At 48.5% G+C, this 19,897-nt stretch overlaps 1 protein-coding gene across 1 annotated transcript in view; it reads right to left on the bottom strand.

Moving 5' to 3' along the window:
• The window catches only part of LOC102430469 (carcinoembryonic antigen-related cell adhesion molecule 1-like), a 31,981-nt gene extending 18,246 nt beyond the window's left edge, over window positions 1-13,735 (bottom strand). Inside the window, exons 1-3 of the mRNA XM_014467986.2 lie at window positions 13,606-13,735; window positions 12,374-12,733; window positions 5,613-5,891 (exon numbers count right to left, since the gene is read on the bottom strand). Of these exons, the coding sequence (XP_014323472.2) occupies window positions 5,613-5,891; window positions 12,374-12,733; window positions 13,606-13,663 (697 nt within the window). The 5' untranslated portion in view covers window positions 13,664-13,735. The remainder of the gene's footprint in view (window positions 1-5,612; window positions 5,892-12,373; window positions 12,734-13,605) is intronic.
• Between the last annotated feature and the right edge of the window lie 6,162 nt (window positions 13,736-19,897).

Genomic DNA, 19,897 nt, shown 5'->3' with positions numbered 1-19,897 from the left:
CATACGGGAGAAACTGGATTGTCTGGCATCAGTTGGAACTCGAGGGCAGCTTTCTCTCAGAGGTGCTTGCAGTGATTGCTGGGACACTGAGAAGCAAAGCCTCTGAGGGCAGCCATAGCTTCTTGCTCCGCCCTGTTGATCCCCTGGGACCTCTGACCCGCCCAAGCTGTGTGCCGGCTTTTGCACATGAAAGGCCTGGCCTCTGCAATCTGAAAATTACCTCACAAACTTGCAGCTGGCCCAAGCCCCACGGAAACTTGCATTACTTCACAGCTGAGTTCCTGCTGGGTAGCCTCAGGCAGAAGTTAGATTAGCACCTCCTTAGAGATCCAGGAGCCAGTGTGCCCGGTGGGCAGCGTGGGAACATACAGATTGTAGCTCCTCGGATACATAAAGTACACACTCAGGGGGCAGACTCAGTGAGCACCAAAGCCCCACTGAAGCAAGTCTTGCCCTGGATGGGGTGTCTCCAGCACAGAAGTTCTCCCACTGCAGACACAGCTGATTCTCACAGCCAATGGGCCTGGAGGTCAATTCCTCCCAGTGATACCTACAACAATCAAGGCTTAACTACAACAAGACTGTGCACAAACCCCACAAGAAGGTGCACCAAGAGTGTCCACCTCAGGTAATTGGGGAGGCTGAGCCACTGGGTCCTATAGGACACCTAGCACAGAAAGCCACTCTATCAACACAGGGAAGCATAAAAAATGTGGAGACAAAGAAACAGGACACAAATGACAGAAATGGAGGAAAGCAAACTACTGGATATAGAGTCCAAAACCACACTTTTAAGGTTTTTCAAGAACTTTCTAGAAACCGCTGATAAATTTAGTAAGACCCTCAAAAAGTCTGGTGAGGGGAAAACCAAGATGGCAGCATAGGTAAACACTGGAGATTGCTGCCTCACAAAACCACTTCAAAAATACAGCTAAAAGACGGAACAGACATCATCCAGAACCACAGGAAGGCTGGCTGAGTGGAAATTCTACAACTAGAAGGAAAGAGAAAAGCATACCGAGACTCAGAGGAGGTGTGGTGTGGAAGTAAAATACAAAGGTGCGGAGGGTCATGCGGAGAGGGCTGTCCGCTGAGGACACGATTGTCTTTTTCAATCGGGAGGGAGTCTCAGGCTCTGAGTTCCAGTTCCGGGCGAGTCTCTGGGGACCCAGACTCATACGGGGAGAAACTGGACTGTCTGGCATTGGTTGGAACTTGAAGGCAGCTTTCTCTCGGAGGCGCTCACAGTGATTGCCCGGGCATCTGAGGGCAGGACTGAGAGCAGCCATACTGCTCACTCCGCCCGCCCTGTTGATCCCCTGGGACCCCACCCCGCCCAAGCCGTTCATGGAGGCTTTTGCATATGAAAGGCCCAGCCCATTGTAGGCAAAGGCTAGATTAGCACCTCCCCAGAGGACAGAAGTTTTCCACACAGCTGATTCTCACAGCCAATCGGCCGGGTGGTCAAATCCCTCTAGTATTAACTACAACAATTAAGGTTTAACTAGAACATGACTGCGCACAAAGACCACAAGGGGGTGCACCAAGAAAGCATAAAAATGCGGAGACAAAAAAACATGACAGAAATGGAGGATATGGAGCTAAAAAACGCAATTTTGAGGGCTTGCAATAAACTTGAGGAGAGCCTCACAAAAACTAATGAGACCCTCGATGCTACAATAAAGAAACTAGAAATTAAGCATACACGGACTGAAATAAAGAATATTATACCCAATAGCAGACCAGAGGAGCGCAAGAATCAAGCCAAAGATTTGAAATACGAAGAAGCAAAAAACACCCAACCGGAAAAGCAAAATGAAAAAAGAATCCGAAAATACGAAGATAGTGTAAGGAGCCTCTGGGACAGCTTCAAGCGCACTAATATCAGAATTATTGGGGTGCCAGAAGATGAGAGACAGCAAGATATTGAAAACCTATTTGAAGAAATAATGGCAGAAAACTTCCCCCACCTGGTGAAAGAAATAAACTTACAGGTCCAAGAAGCGCAGAGAACCCCAAACAAAAGGAATCCAAAGAGGACCACACCAAGACTCATCATAATTAAAATGCCAAGAGCAAAAGACAAAGAGAGAATCTTAAAAGCAGCAAGAGAAAGAGACTCAATTACCTACAAGGGAATACCCATACGACTGTCAGCTGATTTCTCAGCAGAAACTTTGCAGGCCAGAAGGGAATGGCAAGAAATATTCAAAGTGCTGAATACCAAGAACCTACAACCAAGAGTACTTTATCCAGCAAAGCTATCATTCAGAATTGAAGGTCAGAGAAAGAGCTTCACAGATAAGGAAAAGCTAAAGGAGTTCATCACCACTAAACCAGTATTATATGAAATGCTGAAAGGTATCCTTTAAGAAGAGGAAGAAGAAAAAGGTAAAGATACAAATTGTGAACAACAAACATGCATCTATCAACAAGTGAATCTAAGAATCAAGTGAATAAATAATTTGATGTACAGAATGATCTGGTGATTATAATGAATCAGGGACATAGAAAGGGAATGGACAGACTATTCTTGGGGGGGAAAGGGGAATGGGAGATGCGGGAAGAGACTGGACAAAAATCGTGCACCTATGGATGAGGACAGTGGTGCGGGGGTGAGGGCGGAGGATGGGAGGGGAACCGCTTGGAGGGGAGCTATGGGGGGAAAAAAGAGGAACAACTGTAATAATCTGAACAATAAAGATTTAATTTTAAAAAAAGTCTGGTGAGACCGCCGATAAATGTAGTGAGGCCCTCAAGAAATCTAGTGAGACCCTCGAGGTTATGAAAAAGGACCAACTAGAAATTAAGCATATACTGACTGAAATAAAGGATATTATACAGACTCCCAACAGCAGACCAGAGGATCACAAGAATCCAGTCAAAGATTTGAAATACGAAGAAGCAAAAAACACCCAACCGGAAAAACAAAATGAAAAAAGAATACAAAAATACGAAGAGAGTGTAAGGAGCCTCTGGGACAGCTTCAAGAGTACCAACATCCGAATTATAGGGGTGCCAGAAGAAGAGAGAGAGCAAGATATTGAAAACCTATTTGAAGAAATAATGACAGAAAACTTACCCTACCTGGTGAAAGAAATAGACTTACAAGTCCAGGAAGCGCAGAGAACCCCAAACAAAAGGAATCCAAAGAGGACCACACCAAGATACATCATAATTAAAATGCCAAGAGCAAAAGACAAAGAGAGAATCTTAAAAGTAGCAAGAAAAAGAAAGTCAGTTACCTACAAGGGAGTACCCATATGACTGTCAGCTGATTTCTCAACAGAAACTTTGCAGGCCAGAAGGGAGTGGCAAGAAATATTCAAAGTGATGAATGCCAAGAACCTACAACCAAGATTACTTTATCCAGCAAAGCCATCATTCAGAATTGAAGGTCAGATAAAGAGCTTCACAGATAAGAAAAAGCTAAAGGGGTTCATCACCACTAAACCAGTATAATATGAAATGCTGAAAGGTATCTTTTAAGAAGAGGAAGAAGAAGAAAAAGGTAAAGATACAAATTATGAACAACAAATACACATCTATCAACAAATGAATCTAAAAATCAAGTGAATAAATAATCTGATGATCAGAATAAACTGATGATTATAATAGAATCAGGGGCATAGAAAGGGAATGGACTGACTATTCTTGGGGGGGAATGGGGTGTGGCGGATGCGGGAAGAGACTGGACAAAAATCGTGCACCTATGGATGAGGACAGGGAGTGGGGTGAGGGCAGACGGGGGGCGTGGGAACCGGGTGGAGGGGAGCTATGGGGGGGAAAAAAGAGGAACAACTGTAATAATCTGAACAATAAAGATTTAATTTTAAAAAAACTCTTAAAAGAGATCATATTATATTGGAATTGTCAATGAATTTTTGGATAGGAAACTAAAAGCACAAGTAACAAAGAATAATAGATAAATTGGACTTTATCAAAATTTTAAAAATTGTGTTTATGAAAGTACAGTGTTAACAAAGAAAAAAGAACACACAAAATGGACAGAAATATTTGAAAATCATATATCTGATAAGGGATTAATATACAGAATATATAAGTAACTATTACTCAACAACAACAACAAAACAATTGGATTTTTTTTAAAATATATTTTTATTGATTTTTTACAGAGAGAAAGGGAGAGAGATAGAGAGTCAGAAACATCAATGAGAGAGAAACATCGACCAGCTGCCTCCTGCACACCGCCCACTGGGGATGTGCCTGCAACCAAGGTACATGCCCTTGACCGGAATCGAACCTGGGACCTTTCAGTCTGCAGGCCGAAGCTCTATCCACTGAGCCAAACCGGTCTTGGCAACAATCGGATTTTTAAAAGGCCAGAGGGACCTAGCAGGTTTGGCTCAGTGGATTGAGCATCGGCCTGTGGACTGAAGGGTCCCGGGTTTGATTCCATTTAAGGGCACATGCCTGGGTTGTGGGCTCCATCCCAGTGAGGGTCGTGCCCGTGGCAGCTTATTGGTGATTCTCTCTCATCATTGATGTTTCTATCTCTCCCTCTCGCTTCCTCTCTGAAATCAATAAAAATATTTTTAAAAATGGCCAGAGGAACTGAATACAAATGTCTTCCAAAAAGATGTAGAAATGGACAAAAAGCACATGAAAAGATGCTCAGCATCACTAATCATTAGAGAAATGCAAATCAAAACCACCATGAGATAACACCTCACACCCATTGAGATGGCTATTACAAAAAACCCAAGACCACCCAGAAAACAATGTGTTGGCAAGGATGGGGAAAACTGGAACGTCTATGCATTGCCAGCAGGAATATTTAATGGTGCAGCCACTATGGAAAATGGCGTGGCAGTTCCTCAAGAAATTGAACAAAAATTACTATTTGATCCAGTAATTCTACTTCTGGGTAAATACTCAAGAAAATTGAAAGCAGGGATTTGAAAAGGTATTTGTACACCTTGTTCATAGCAGGATTATTCACAATAGACAATAGGTAGGAACAAGCCATAATTCATAGACAGATGAATGATAAACTAAATGGGATGGATACATGCAACAGAATATTATTCAGCCTTAAAAAGGAATGGAACTGTGATATATGCTACAACCTGGATGAAACTGAAGACATTATGCTAATTTTAAAAAGCCAACACAAAAGGACAAATATCACATGATTCCATTTATATAAAGTAACTAGAATAGTCATATTCATAGAAACAGAAGTAGAATGGTGGCTTCCAGGGGTTGGGGTTGGGGATTGGAGAGCTATTGTTTAATGGGTACAGAGTTTTAGTGTGGTAAGATGAAAACGTTCCTGATGGATAGTGGTAATGATTGCACAACAATGTGAATGTACTTAATGCCACTGAAGTGTACACTTAAAAGTGAAAATGGTAAATTTTGTGTATAGTTTATCACATAAAAAATGAGCACAAAAAAATAACCTTGTGCAAGGTCACAGTGAAGGCCAGACCCAGATTCGGAAACTGAGCTCTTAACCACTTTGCCATTCTGTTTACTGTAATGTCTCCTGATGGACATTCTGTCCCTGTGACTTCTGTCCATTTGTCACACCATTGGTAAGAGCAATCCTCCCAGGGAGACGTAGGATGGGGCAAGGGGTCACTTACATTGTACATCCAGCCTGCAGGGGTCACTTTTGCTGGAACTGACGGGGTTGAAGACCTCACACTGATGACCCCCAGCGTCCTCCCTCCTGACGGGGTTTATGGTGAGGGTGCTGTTGCCCTGGGACAGCTTCATCCTGTCCTTGTGAGGTAGAATCTGGTTCTTGAAGAGCCACCGGATGGAGATGCCCTTGTCATTTGTGAGGCAGGTCAGGACCACGGCGTCCTTATGCTCTGTGACTCTGGCATTGCTGGCTCGGATGGAGGGCTTTCCCACGGGCTCTGTGGAGAACAGAGGAGGTGACTGACTGAGAGTGGGCCCCTTCCTCAGAGATGTCAGCCACTCACAGTCCACAGTGATCTCTATAAGGGTCACCAGAGGAGGACTCTGACCTCTGCAGGGTGAGGATCTTTGTTCAGATGACAGTCTGTAAGGAGAGGGCTATACCTCCCCTCTGCCCTCCAGATCACCTCAGAATGACTCCTGACCTGTCTCCCTGGACATCTGTAGTATCAGCACCAGGAACCTCTTATAAGACCACGCGTCCAGTTTCCTCAATATTAGTTGGAATTTTCCATCCATTGACTTTTAAAAAATATATAGTTTTACTGATTTCAGAGGGGAAAGGATTGGGAAAAGAGAGATAGAAATGTCATTGATGAGAGAGAATCATTGATTGGCTGCCTCCCTCACATTCCCTACTCAGGATCAAGACCCAGAATATGTCTTGACTGGAAATCGAACCATGACCTCCTGGTTCACAGGTCAGTGGTCGGAGCTCAACCACTGAGCCACATCAGCTGGGCTCCACCAATTGACTTTTGTGTGACTCTTTCCCAGACCTTTCTGTGAGTTTCTAAATAGTCACACCCCCTCTTTAGTATAGTGGCTACACACAGATGGAAAGGCATTTCCTTTTCGTTAAATAATTTATTACAGCCGAAACCGGTTTGGCTCAGTGGATAGAGTGTCAGCCTGCGGACTGTAAAGGTCCCAGGTTCGATTCCGATCAAGGGCATGTACCTGGGTTGCGGGCACATCCCCAGTGGGAGATGTGCAGGAGGCAGCTGATCGATGTTTCTCTCTCATCGATGTTTCTAACTCTCTATCTCTCTCCTGTCCTCTCTGTAAAAAATCAATAAAATATATTTTTTTAAAAAATAATAATTTATTACAGAATGAGAATGGCCCAGTCACGACCTTAGGACCTGGAGAAGTTTTAATCTAAAGGATTTCTCAGTCTGAATAGGACTTTCACTTCCTGGCCTGTGGATGGAATATCACAGAGAAGGAAATCCCTAGAGAGAAGTAGTCACAGTTTGAACAAAAGGCGGGTACTCTTAGCTTCCTCCGTAAACTACAAACTCTGTGGCACTGCTCCTTCTGTCCCATGAAGGGACTTCGTGGATGAATCTACCTACTTGTCAGGTATGCACCACCGTCACTGCTCCCCTCAGCAATGTGACATACACTCGTGTCACACAGTGTTGTACAGCTGCTGACTTCAGAGTCAGGACACAGCTCAGAGGAGTCTCCCCTGTGGCTCACTCTCTCCCCATTTTCATGCAGCCTGGTCTGAGGGAGGCTGTGGTGTCGGTGGGTGACTCAAAATGGCCAGATTGAGGACAGGCCACCCATGCACCTTCAGCCCAGACCCCTGTCCCACCACAGAAGGCACAGAAAAGCCAGTCACCAGGTGAGCCTGGAGCAGAGCAGGGAGCAGGGGTCTGACCTGCTCACCCCTCCTCAGAGGTGGTTTCCTCCTTTAGTTTGGGGAAAAGAGGTGAGCTTGTTCAAAGCCTTGTATGTTCCTTGTAGCACATGGAGCAGGTAACAGACAAGAGGTGACAGAAGGAAAGTGTCTGTGACAGAAGAAGCAGCTTGACCTTGAGGACCCTTGTTTTCCCCTCTGGAAAGCTCCCTCCCTCCACCACTTGACTCTTCCTCGGGCTGAGAGAACCCCCTCCTCACTTTCCAAGGCTGGAGCCCAGCTCTGCCATGAGAGATCAGAAGAGCACGGGAGGAGAGTCTACAGAGATGTAGTGGGAGGGCTCAGGGGAAGACTGTGATTTGATTGTGTCCATGGCCACAGGATGGGAGACAACACCCTCTAGGCTCTGTTCTGAAAACTAGACAGGCCTGCACCCCACAGCCTGGTATTGATGGTCCAGGGGGCACTTACCAGAGACTGTGATAGTTTTGACCGTGGTCCTATAGGGATGAGTGACAGAGTTATGAGTGAGGCAGGTTTAGAATCCACTATCACCTGCAGTGATATTGGGGATAAGGAGCTCCTGTGTGGGTTGCTGGGGCCTCACATTGATAAGCCAAAAATACGATTTATGGGTGTTAGAGGGTGAGTGGCAGGAGAGGCTGAGGTTTGCCCCTGGAAGGTAAGGGTCCTCTGAGAGGGAAGTGGTGAGAGGGGACAGGGCCATCTGGAGGAAAGAGAACAAAGCCACACATGATGTAAGCAGAGGGAAGGGGAAGCTTCTGGTCTGTGTAAGGGCCACACTCTCCCTCTGAGCTGGTTTTCAGCCTGTTTTTTGTTGTTGTTGTTTTTGGTTTTAGATCCAATTCAATTCACACTAACAATCAATTTGAATTACATAAGTGTTCTGCAGAATGTTTGCCCAAATTCTCTTTCTGGGGTCTAAAAGAGACTTCCTAACACTAGTGTGAAATTAAATGAATTTTCCTTATTGGGGAAAAATATGAAATTTCAAACTGTCACTACTGAACAATTTGCATCATCTGTATGCAGCTTTTTGATAGATCCATTTCACAACCTGCAATAAATGAAACAGCTATTGGGATGCATGTAACATAAGAAATCTCTACCCTGCCCTAACCGGTTTGGCTCAGTGGATAGAGCGTCAGCCTGCAGACTGAAAGGTCCCAGGTTCGATTCTGGTCAAGGGCATGTACCTTGGTTGCGGGCACATCCCCAGTAGGGAGTGTACAGGAGGCAGCTGGTCGATGTTTCTCTCTCATCGATGTTTCTAACTCTCTATCCCTATCCCTTCCTCTCTGTAAAAAATCAATAAAATATATATTTTTAAAAAAGAAATCTCTACCCAAAGGCATGTCTCTGCTACTTGATTTTGCTACTGAAATAGAGAGAATGACCTGCCTGTTGACACTTCCTCAGTGATATTGCCTTGTGAGTAGATACCATCGCTGCCAAGTGTTTCTGCTCCAAGAGCAGCTATAAAATGAGTTAGAACAACTGCCCTCCTCTGAAGCAATGGATGTTTATGTGCAAAAGCCTCTGTGTCCACACATGACTCTCCCTACTCCTCCAAACAAAAGGATGAAGGTGCTGGTGGTCAACTATAGCTACCCTGAAACTTCCCCCTCCCAGTATATTTATACAAATTTACTAGTATCTTTTAAAGATGTCCCCCTTGTTCTCTATTGACCCCCTACACGCCACATCAACCCTACCCCGAGCCTGGTTTTAAACAGCTCGTCCCAGCCCAGGTGGCGTGGCTCAGTGGTTGAGCATTGACTTATGAACCAGGAGGTCATGGTTCAATTCTCAGTCAGGGCACATGCCTGGGCTGCAGGGTCTATCCCCAGGGTGGGATGTATAGGAGGCAGCTGATCAATGATTCTGTTTCATCATTGATGTTTCTATCTCTTTCCCTCTTCCTTCATCTCTGAGATAAATAAATATATATTAATAATAATAATTTAAAAAGCCCCAACCATAACCCCCTGTATTTATTGAGCCTGAGCCTGAGACATTAACCTTCTTGTCCCAGTCCCAAGAGCTGCCCAGATGTGCCTAGTATAGGAACTCCTGGCCACCCTGAGTGTTTGGAGATCGTGTCTGCATACGTGGACCAGAGAGGGACGGATGTGGTCTGGCCTCTGGCAGTGTGGATTAGGGTGGGCAGCCTGGCCCAGGCAGGGACAGAAGTTACTCACAGACAACATTCAGGGGGAATGGGTCACTGCGGCTGGCACTCACTGGGTTCCGGGTTTCACACTCATAGGGTCCTGTGTCATTCCGTGTGACAGGGAGTAAAGTGAGAGTCCTGTTGTCCTTGGACAGCTGCAGCCTGGCACTGGCCGGGAGACTCTGACTGCTGATCAACCACAGGTAGGGGGTATCCTGAGTCTGAGGTTCACACATTGACAGGACAGGGTCCTTGTGTTAACGGTTGGAATTGTTGCTTGTGATGTTGGGTTTGGGTAAATTCTCTGTGCAGGTAACAGAGAGAGCACTGCCCTGTGTGGTACCTTGGATTCCTCCAAAGGCTCTTTCGTCAGAGTTGACATCTCTTGCCTCTCAGCCAACCTGAGTTTTTAAAAGAATAAGGCAGGTCTGTGCATCACAAGACAAACAAATGCATGAGGAGCTGAGTGCTTAGAGTTTGTAAGGCCGCCTGCTCTATGTCTGGGAGAAAAAGCACAGACTTTCTCAGGTGTCAGATAACTATCAGGGTTTGATCATAGAAAGACACAGGACTGGGAGTCAGAGACCACCCAGCACTGTCCTGGCTCCTCACTAACCAGCTGACTGCCTGGCTGACCTTGGGTCTCACCTGGAAGTGCAGGTGCTGAGTCCCTTCCAGCTACACAGACCTACATTGCCGGGTTGAGATGTGTTGCCACTGAAGCCTCACATTCCAGGGTTAACCTAGAGATGAGTAATGATGGGCCACCCCATAGTCCTTAAACCCAGAGAAGACTGGACAGGGTGTCCTAGAACTGGATGGCTGAGCAGAAACAATACACGGGAGACGAGAAGCAAGTCTGGCGGTGAGTTTAGTACCCAGGCTGCAGTGCCAAGAGGAATGGCCATCTGCCCAGGAGTTCATTGGTGACTGACATGAGACAGTGACCCCAGAAAGGGCAGAGCTTAGTCCAGGAATGATTTAGAAAAGAGTGAGGGATGGTGGGAGCTGGCTGGCGGTGGCAGCGGAGCCATGCTCTCTGCCCTTGGTCTGTAATGTCCTTTCTACCACTGCAGAGGGCAGGGATCCTTCCTCAACACGCAGACAGTAGCACGTACAGAAGGGGGGCTTGTGGAGGTAGGGGAGCATGAACTTGCTGAAAATATGACCCTCATGGTCCAATTGTGTTTGGCAATGATGAGATAGATTTTTAGTTAAACTGTGAAAGAATATGTGAAAATCATTATTCATGCCCCAAAGACCTAAGACCAGTTTTTGCAGGAATCTCTGTCTAGAGAGCAGGAAGGTCATAGACCAAGTTCTGCCATCCAATCAGGTCACACTGTGACCAAAGGCGATGTCACAGTGGGTTTGGAATCAGGGACTCCCTGTGATAGAGAGAGGGTGAGTCCTGCGAAGAGAACAGAAGTGACCAGGGGGAAAGTCCAGGTGTCTCTGCTGTATACAGGAAGGGATGACACCCGATTGGTAGAAAGACATGTGCCATGTTAGTAAAGTTAGGAAGAAGGTCCCTTCCTGTTTCTATGGACAGTCAGGCATATAGGACCCCCACACAGGCATGTGGTATGTGTTCTTTCCTTTCTAACTCAGGAAACAACTGGAGTTTAGTCAAATTCATTCAAATGGGCAGCGTCTAAGAGAAAGGAGAGTGGCTGGTGGATCTCACCATCTGAGAGGATCTCACCCTGTGGTTAAGGACACACGTGTGTGAAACAGGCAGTGAACCAGTCACATCCTCACACCAGGATGAGGACCTGAGTCAGGAGTCAGGGGTGAAGTGAGCACAATAAGGCCCTTGGAGTGGAGGAGAGGCCTTGGCATGACTGACGTTGGTCAGTCACAGTCTGTGTGATTCTGATTGACTGTATCTTCCTGTAACTGTTTTCCCTGAATAAAACAGGATAAATGGTAAATGGTCTCAGGTTTGCCATGTTGCCTTTGAATGAACCTTAAATCTTTCACAATTTCCTAACCTAAAGCTTGTAATAGAGGGGCTGCCCAAGTTAACAGCCTCTGTTACTATTTGTGTCTGTGAGAGAGGATGCCATGGGCAGATCCCTGGTGGACTAGGAGCTTTGAGGGACATCTTCTCTTTTCCTCCCTGGGGAGACCATGTTCCTCTTCTTTCCTATGTCCCCAGGGCAGTTGGCTAATGGCCTGGGACCATGTCCACATACTCCCCACCCATGGTCTCAGGTGAATGAGCAGGCTCCATCCCTCGCCAGATGGGGTTCCTGAGGCTGATCCTTGGCTGGTGACCATCTCAGGAGCTTTGTGACATGAGCACCTGGGAAATTGTTGCTGCCAGTCAGTCCTGCCCAAAGATCAACCCAACTGCCCAGAGGCTCCTCGGGTTTCCTGGAGTCAGGAGCCCTGGAACAGGAGGTCTGGGGGAGAGTGGTGGAGCAACTGCTAGGATTGAACTTCTGATCATGGTATCTCCCGTGCCAGGTAAGTATAGGAGGATTGAACTTCTGAAAAGGATTCCAGGGGTCCCCCAGGCCAGGCCCTGCATTAGCCCTCCAGGGTTGGTCTCTGGGTCATGGTTGGGAGGGGCCCAGGGGCCTGGACTGAGACTGGTCGGTCTCTGCTGAGTCACTCCCATCAGAATGGGCCATCTCTCTGTGGAGAATGTCTGCAGGGCTGGAATCCGGGAAGGGAACTCTGATCTTAGGAAGTTTGTCTCTACTGTGTGTGTCCTGCACTAAATGCCCAAATCCAATCTGGAATGTGAGGTAGAGGGGGATGGAGGCAGAGTGAGTCCAGGGCTGTGAGTCCTGTGTGTGAAGTAGAATATACCCCACCCGACACCCAGAGGACAGAGAGCAATCACTCACGGTAAACACGGAGCTGTCCAGTTACTTGTATGCTCTGAAAATCTTTGTCTATGGCTTGTAGGGTGTAGTATCCACTGTCCTGCAGGGTGACTTTCTGGAACAGCAGGGATCCATTGGGGTACATTGTCTGTCGACTGCTGCTTGCAGGCCAACGTTTAATTGCTTGAGTGTCTGCTGCATATGATACAATTTGAAGGTCGCTGACAATTTTTTCCCCTTTGTACCAGATACAGGTCTTTACAACTCCAGGCAGATTGTGGACACGGAGAAGCACATCCTTCCCTTCGGTAGCATTGGGTGGCACTGATTCAATAGTGAGCTGGGCAGTGGTGGGCAGGCTCCAGAAGGTTAAGAGTGAGGCTAGGAGGGAAGAGAGAAATTGATCAAGATTTGGAGCGATGTATTGGGATGGAGAGATGAGGCCTTGGGTCCTGAGCAGGTCCCGTCATCTCTCAGCCTTGGTGTGTGTGTGTGTGTGTGTGTGTGTGTGTGTGTGTGTGTGTGTGTGTATTTCCTGTGGTCAAGTTTAGCAGCATGGCCACCAATACTTCAGCACCTCTGACCTTATTTTCTGCTTGAAAACTCCCAGGTGCCTGCCTAGCTCCTGGCTCCTGAGGTCAGAAATGCTCACAGGCACAGCTCAGACCCCTGTTGACACTAAAGACCTGTGTCTCCACTTTCTGACCTGTCCCTGTTCTGTTTTCCTCATGGCAGTTGTGGGTCCCTGACCTCACATCTAGATCTTTCCTTGTGTGTATCCTCTCCATAGAAGGTGAGCTCCATGGAGGAAGGGGCTTGTCTGATCTGTTGTACCCCCAGGGCCTGCAGCAGGCTGAAGTGCTTGTGGGTGAATGTATGAATCTCTGGGGTCCATGTGCACATTTCTGTGGTTGGTGGTAAAGACAACGCTTAGTGCCCCTGGTTCATTTTTTCTTGTGTCACCCTGACATAAATTGATATTATTATAATCAGTTTTCAGGAACAATTTCAGTGATGAATAACTTGTGAAACGTACCATAATCAAGGTTTTCCTGCCCCTCACCACCTCCAGATCATGGGATTGTCGTGCTGCTGAGCCCCCTCCCCCTTTCTACTCTGCTCCCCTGTCTTCTCCCCTCAGGTCCAAACAGAAGCCCTCTGTCCGCTCTCAGAGCGCTGTGCTCCCCAGGAGACCCCAGCCAGTCTCTGTCTTCCCTTTTCCTGTCCACCCCCAGGGATTGTCCCCTCCTTACCAGTCAGCAGGAGCCTCCGCCAGGGGATGCACCCTCTAGGGGCTGAGGGGGACTCCATGGTGTCTGCTCTCTGCTCTGTCCCTCCCTCTATGAGAAGAGCTTGAGATCCAGAGACACAGGCACTGCTCTCCCTACTGGTGGGACCTGCTAAGCCTCCTCTAGGGACAAGATCACCTCCCTGGTCACATGGGCAGGGGGCGGGGTCTGTGCCTATGACTCTCCCTCATCCTCCCCTCCTTTCTGCCTCCCTTCTCCCACCTTCCTGGTTACTTTCAATCTAAATGTCAGATTCTGGGAATTGCTGAGGACTCTTTTTCCTCGGTGATTCTCCCCCCACCCCCCACCTCCCACCCCGGTAGGGGCATTACCTTTTTAGATAAACTTGAGCCTTGGTCATGGAAGTTGGTGGCGGGCCAGGGGGAGGGGGGGGGAGCGGGGGTTTTCTGGGTGGGGGGGGGGGCGGCGGGGATGAAATTCCCTAGAGCTCAAGTTGAATGCACAGTATCGCCACCTGTGGCCTCTCTTATCCTGTCTGGCCTTATGTTTCTGAGCAGGAGCCCTGGGGTGACATGAGGAACTCTTGTCACAGGAATGTCACCCTCTTGTGCATGGGATCACCTATTTAACTTGGTAAAGATGGTGATGCCTACAGGACACTGTAGAAATGCTACTTATCAGCTGCTCAGCTAATGTGGATGCCTGCCAGGCTGAGACCCTGTGAACTGGGAGTGGGGCAGTCCCGCCCCTGTCCTGTGCTCAGGAGTGTCTGCAGATCCTGTTCAAAGACAGATTCTGAGAGCCCTGGCTGGGGAGCTCAGTTGGTTAGAGCTTCCTCCTGATACTCCAAGGTTGCCAGTTTGATCCTAGGTCAGGGCACTTGCAAGGATCAACCAATAAATGCATAAATAAGTGGAACAACAAATTGATGTTTCTCCCATCCTCCCTTCCTCCCTAAAATCATTCAATTAAAAAACATAAAATAAAAAAGCCAAAGACAAATGCAGATTCTGACTCAGTAGGTGTGCAGTGGACCAGAGACTCTGCATCTAATAAGCTCTCAGGGGAGGTGGATCTTACTGGCCTGATGAGCCCATTGTCTTTCTTTTTGTCATTTATCACATATTTATTGAGCTTATTCTGCTCTCCCAGGCAGTGTAGCTGGGCATACAGCAGTCCACAAAACACAGAAGTGGAAATCCAATGCTTATTAATAAATCCATGACAGCCTTTCACTTGACATTTTTTTGGTAAACATCTAAATTTGTTTGTTTAAAAATTATGAGGGCATCGGAGCATAGTTGCATAGCCAGGCTGATGGAGACCCCTTCACCTGAGAGGATGACCCCCTCATGCCAGCATCTGTGTGTCCTGGTCTTGGGTGTGTCCCCACCACTCAGATAGCCCCTCTGCTCCCCTAACCTGGGGATTTGTTTCCATTTGTAACACTCAACCCAGCTGGGCACTGGTGAAAGGGGGCAGCCATAGAATTTGGGGAACCAGCCAGTATTGTAAGAAATATTAATCACGCTCTGTAAGCCATGATTGTTTTATTCTGATTAAGGAAGGCACATTCTTCCCTGGCTGGAGCTGACCTGGAGCAGTGCTTCCTCCCCATTTGGAGCTGCCTATTACCATGGAACGATTAACAACTTTGCTGCAGAACCAAAATCCCAGTCCTTTGAAGATCCCCCAGCCCACTGTGCACACCTGCAGGCCTTTGCACACCTCCAGCCTGCTTACCTGTTAACTGCCCATCAGGCACTCGCTTTGGCTGCTTGCCATGTAACCCCAGCCTTTGCATATCACTAAGCCCTTTGAAGACCCCTAGTCCTTTTGCATGTCTGTAAACTACCCTTTTGCCTACTTTTCCTTTGTGCTTTTGCTATATAAACAACTGGCTTGTGGTGGGGTGCAGCGCAGATTTCTGTGGCTGACCTGCTGCTCTCCCATGCTGCCGGCAGCCCTGGAATAAATGCTCATATGAGTCCACCCTGTCTCTGCTTCATTGGCTCGAGTAGTGACAGGAAGCATGGACCCACTGTTTGTCCGGTGACACTGGGTCTTCCCTGTGTTCTCAAATGCTCTGTGAAGGATGGATTTCCTCCCAGCAGGAAGGCCACAGAGAGGACTCTGGGGGTGAGAAGAGAGCAAGCTGGGTGATGACTGAAAGGGGACCTACCTTCTATCTCCAGATGCCAGCAGCCAGGCCTCTACTTCCTGGCTTGGGTGTCTCAGAAGGTCTTACAGTTCCCGGGTGTGAAGGGAGAGGTGTCCAGCATGTCCTGGGAATAAAGATATTGGTGGAAGGTCATGTGGCTGTGGGCTCCCTGGTCCTCAGGGGACAATTCCAGGGAGACCCTCTCTCATGTCTGTTGGCTGAGACTGTCCATGTGCAAATGGGGAGGTGGGGAAAGTGAGTCTTTCTGGCAAGTTTGCTCCCCTGGGAGAAGGCAGGAAAGAGGGGGCAGGCAGGCAGATGGCAAATCTTTTGAAAGGAACGACTCTCTCCAGTGTGCACAGGAGGAAAGTTCATATCCAAAGGGGTCCTGTCTGGCCTCGTCCTGGGTTCCCACAGAGGCCTTGGGCCTCCAGCTTCTAGACAGATGGGTGAGGAGCCCTGTGGTGAGCACTACCTCCTTGATGGCTGAGGCAGGAACCTGGGAGTGTTTGGTTCTCAGACCCAGAAGAGGCAGAGGTCTGAGCTGGGGTTGGTGTGATGCGGACACAGGCCACTGGTGGGTGTGATGCCCTTGGGGTTGGCAAAGATGAGGGCTGAGGTGTTGAGGAGGCTGGGAGGGCAGGGCTGGGAGGTGCTGTAGCTGGAACTGGATGGAGATGACAAGCGGCTTCCAATCTTCTTTTGAGGGGCCCCAGCGTGGATTCTACTGGTATATGGAGGAGCAGAGTGCCCAGAGGAAGTACAGGGCAGGATGCTGGGGACTGAGATCTCATGATTCCAAACACACTCTTTTCCTTGGAAGGCTCCACAGGAGAAGGACAGGCATCTGGGAGGTTGGCAGGCCTGTCAGTGGGAGCTGGTGAGAGGCCTGTGGTGGTCAGTGGCCCCTGGTGGTGAGATGGTGAGATGCAGGCCCAGCAGGTGGAAGCAGCTGAGACTGGTGTCTCCAGAGGTGCCTGGCAGGGCTGGACCTTTGGGTGGTTGTGGGGGGACATGGCAGGTGGGTGTCTTTAGCAGAAAATGGTCCCCACTCGTGGCCCCTACTGCAGACTCAGGTCAGGCTTGAGGCCCTGGGGTTGAGTCCTCAACCAGCTGAGGATTGGGGCCTGGGCTGGTGTGGTCCCACAGCAGTTTGGGTGTCATCCTCCCTTACTGGGGTGAAGGCTTCTGCTCAGAGACCCCTCAGGGCACAAGGAAAGGACTTCCCCCATTTCTCATCTGGGGCTTCATCACCAATGGCCTCTGGAAGAAGAGCGGCTCCTGGTCAAACCTCGGGTTCCTGAGCGCTCAGGGCGGTCTCCATGACACTGAGGTCTGGGTGCTCCTCGGAGGGTGGAGGCCCTACTGATCTGGGTGCCTGCCCCGAGGACAGGGAAGGGCCCTTCTGTGCTCAGAAGAGTGAGCTTGAGGTTCCACACTCTGCTCCTGGTGCGGAGCACACCAAACACTCTGACTCTAGTAACCCTCCCAGCATTGGAGAGTAGGGCTGGGTTGTGGGATCAGAGCCGTGCATTGGAAAGTGCCTCCAAGCCTAGGTGGCCACCACATGCCTGGAATGGCAAGCATAGGACCCTCACTTCTGCTGTTGACCTTGACCTGGAGGAGCAGGTCAAGGGGTGGGTGCCTTGGTGCATGTATTTGGCTTCCAGAAAGTCCCAAGGGTTTGGATGAGGCCTGTGAGAGGTGGGCAGGGTTCTGGTGACTTTGGACTACAGGATAGTACTTAGGACACACCAGGCCAGTGCCTGACAGATACGGAGACATCAGGGTTCAGCAGTACCCCAAGAACATGGTCGCAGGTAGTTGGCTCTGGGAGATGGGTCCAGAGCTGCCTCTAGTCTTGTATTTGATATTTAAAAGGAGAAAGGGTCATGTGGATGTGGTCTAAGCAAGTCTCCAACAGTCTCACTGCAGGTGCTTCCTGAGCAGGTGCTTCAGGATGGTGGGAAGACATACGGACTGAAAGGCAATCCCTTTCTACGTGGTGAACATGAAGATAATCCACTGGAATCCTCTCTTAAGGACAAAGGAACAATTTTATTTTACCGGTAACTGTGATGCATTATTAATGTCCTTTTTGCAGTTGTGCTCTTAAGGAAATGGTGAAAGCCACCTTCATGTTTTATCTGAAAATGTTGATTTTATGTAGACACTCCTATGATTTTAAGCTTTCAAAGTTAAGCTAGACCATCTTCTGTGAAGAGTAAAGCGAGTTCTCTGCCCATTTCTGTTACTCATCCCTATACACAGAGAGTCACACGTTCCCTAAGGGCCTGAAAGCAGCTGAACCCCCATAGAAAGAAGAAAGTGTCCAAATGATGGCACTCAAGGGGGAGGTCTGCTCAGGGTGGGCGAGGGAGGTTCTCTCAGGACCTGAGGAAGCAGGTGGTGTTGGGCTTTGCCATCAACTTCAGATCAGGACCCAGGAAGTGGGAGAGTGAGGACCTCCCTCACCCTTCCCACCCTCCTCAGGACACCACTGCTGGGCTGTCTGTGGGGAAACTCAGGCTCCCCTCCCCCTCCCTGCAGTGCAGGACAGGGACCCAGAGCCTTTTCATGTAGAGTGGACCATGAGGAGCCCAGGTGAGGGAGGGCAGGTGGACGTGAGGAGAGAGCCTTACCTGGAGGTGGGAGCTGAGATGAGGGCCAGCAGGAGGCACACAGCCTGCTTAGCACCTCAGCTGAGTCAGTGCGCCAGAGCGTTTCCTCTGCAGAATCCAGCCCTTTCCCTGCGAACATTCCATCACCTCCCCTTCAGTGCTCCCAGCTGAGGCCTCAGTCCTTCCCCCCTCAGTCCTGCATCAACTCTTTGTCCCCCTCACCCTCGGGCAGCTCTGTCTGCCCAACTGCCCAGTCCCCCCAGGGCTGCAGAATGGTCATTGCTGCCCCTGACCCCACCAGTGTGGAGGCCCAGTCCTGCCTTCCTGGTCAGCTGTGGGGCCAGGCTCTCAGGCTCCATGTCCTGATTACCATCACCTGCCAGGAGGTGGCAGCAGCTGAACAAAGGAGAGATGCAGGGACAATTGTTATCACCCTGTGTGTCTGCAAGTGGACATGTGGGGCAGGAGTCCAGGAAATGACAGAACTTCTTGCTAATTTAGACATCAGGAGTGTATGCCTTGGTAATTTAACAGAGAATGCATGGATATTTTCTTGTTTTGGAGGACATGCCTTTGAGTTTGGAATTACATGCTTCCCTTGGTTGTCACCATTAACCTCCATCCCACCCACTGCAAACTGAGCACCTTGGTTTAGGGTTAGTTTTGGGATGAGGCAGGGACAGCTAGTCCCGGGGCCCCTCTGCAGAGAGATGTGTTCTGTGTTGGGAATAGTGCTCCTTCCTGGACAGCAGTGGCCGGCTCCCTGGTCTCCTTCCTACTCCCTGCCTGCCCTGCCCCTTCCCACCCCCATCTCAGCCCTCAGAGCAGATTCTGAGCTGTCTGCCCCAGCCAATCATGTGGACCATTCACTCTGTTTGCTCCTGTTGACTGCCTGGTGCTGTCCATGACCATGAAGGTTCCCTGAGTGTTGTGTGTGTGTGTGCATGCCTGTGTCTGTGTGATGTACCTCTGCACACCTGTGAATCTCAAGGTAAGTGGATTTGAGAGCCATTCAACAAATATTTATTTTAAATGCAAGGATTTATGGTTAGGTCTTCTATATCTATTTAACAAAGGCTCATGTTGTAGAAGGAATGACTTATCTTTTCTGCCTTCTACATTAGAATGACACACACTGCCTGTCCCTTGCAGGTCTTCCCTCTTGAGGGCAGCACATCCCCACTCCAGTCCCATTTATCTCAGCTTGGCCCTAAGGACATAGATCCAGGGATCTCCATATTAAAAAGCACCTCAGGTAATTTCAGGAACACTGAAAATTTGAGAAACATTTCCCTAAATGGTATAATTTACAGGTTCCACCAGGAGGTCAGATGTGTCCATATTATATTTTTGTTACAGAATTTACCAGACAACTGGAAAATACACACACAGGAGTACTCAGAGATACAGGAAAAACACATTTGTTTCCAGGTGTACTAGTACCGTGATTCAGGGGAATCTGTTTCCAAATCCTGAGCAACCCGATTTGGAGGAAGCTTTCTCTTTATACCCT

Source organism: Myotis lucifugus, unplaced genomic scaffold (genome assembly GCF_000147115.1).
Source record: "Myotis lucifugus unplaced genomic scaffold, Myoluc2.0 scaffold_421, whole genome shotgun sequence".
Classification (NCBI taxonomy): domain Eukaryota; kingdom Metazoa; phylum Chordata; class Mammalia; order Chiroptera; family Vespertilionidae; genus Myotis; species Myotis lucifugus.
This window is presented reverse-complemented; position numbering and strand designations above follow the sequence as displayed.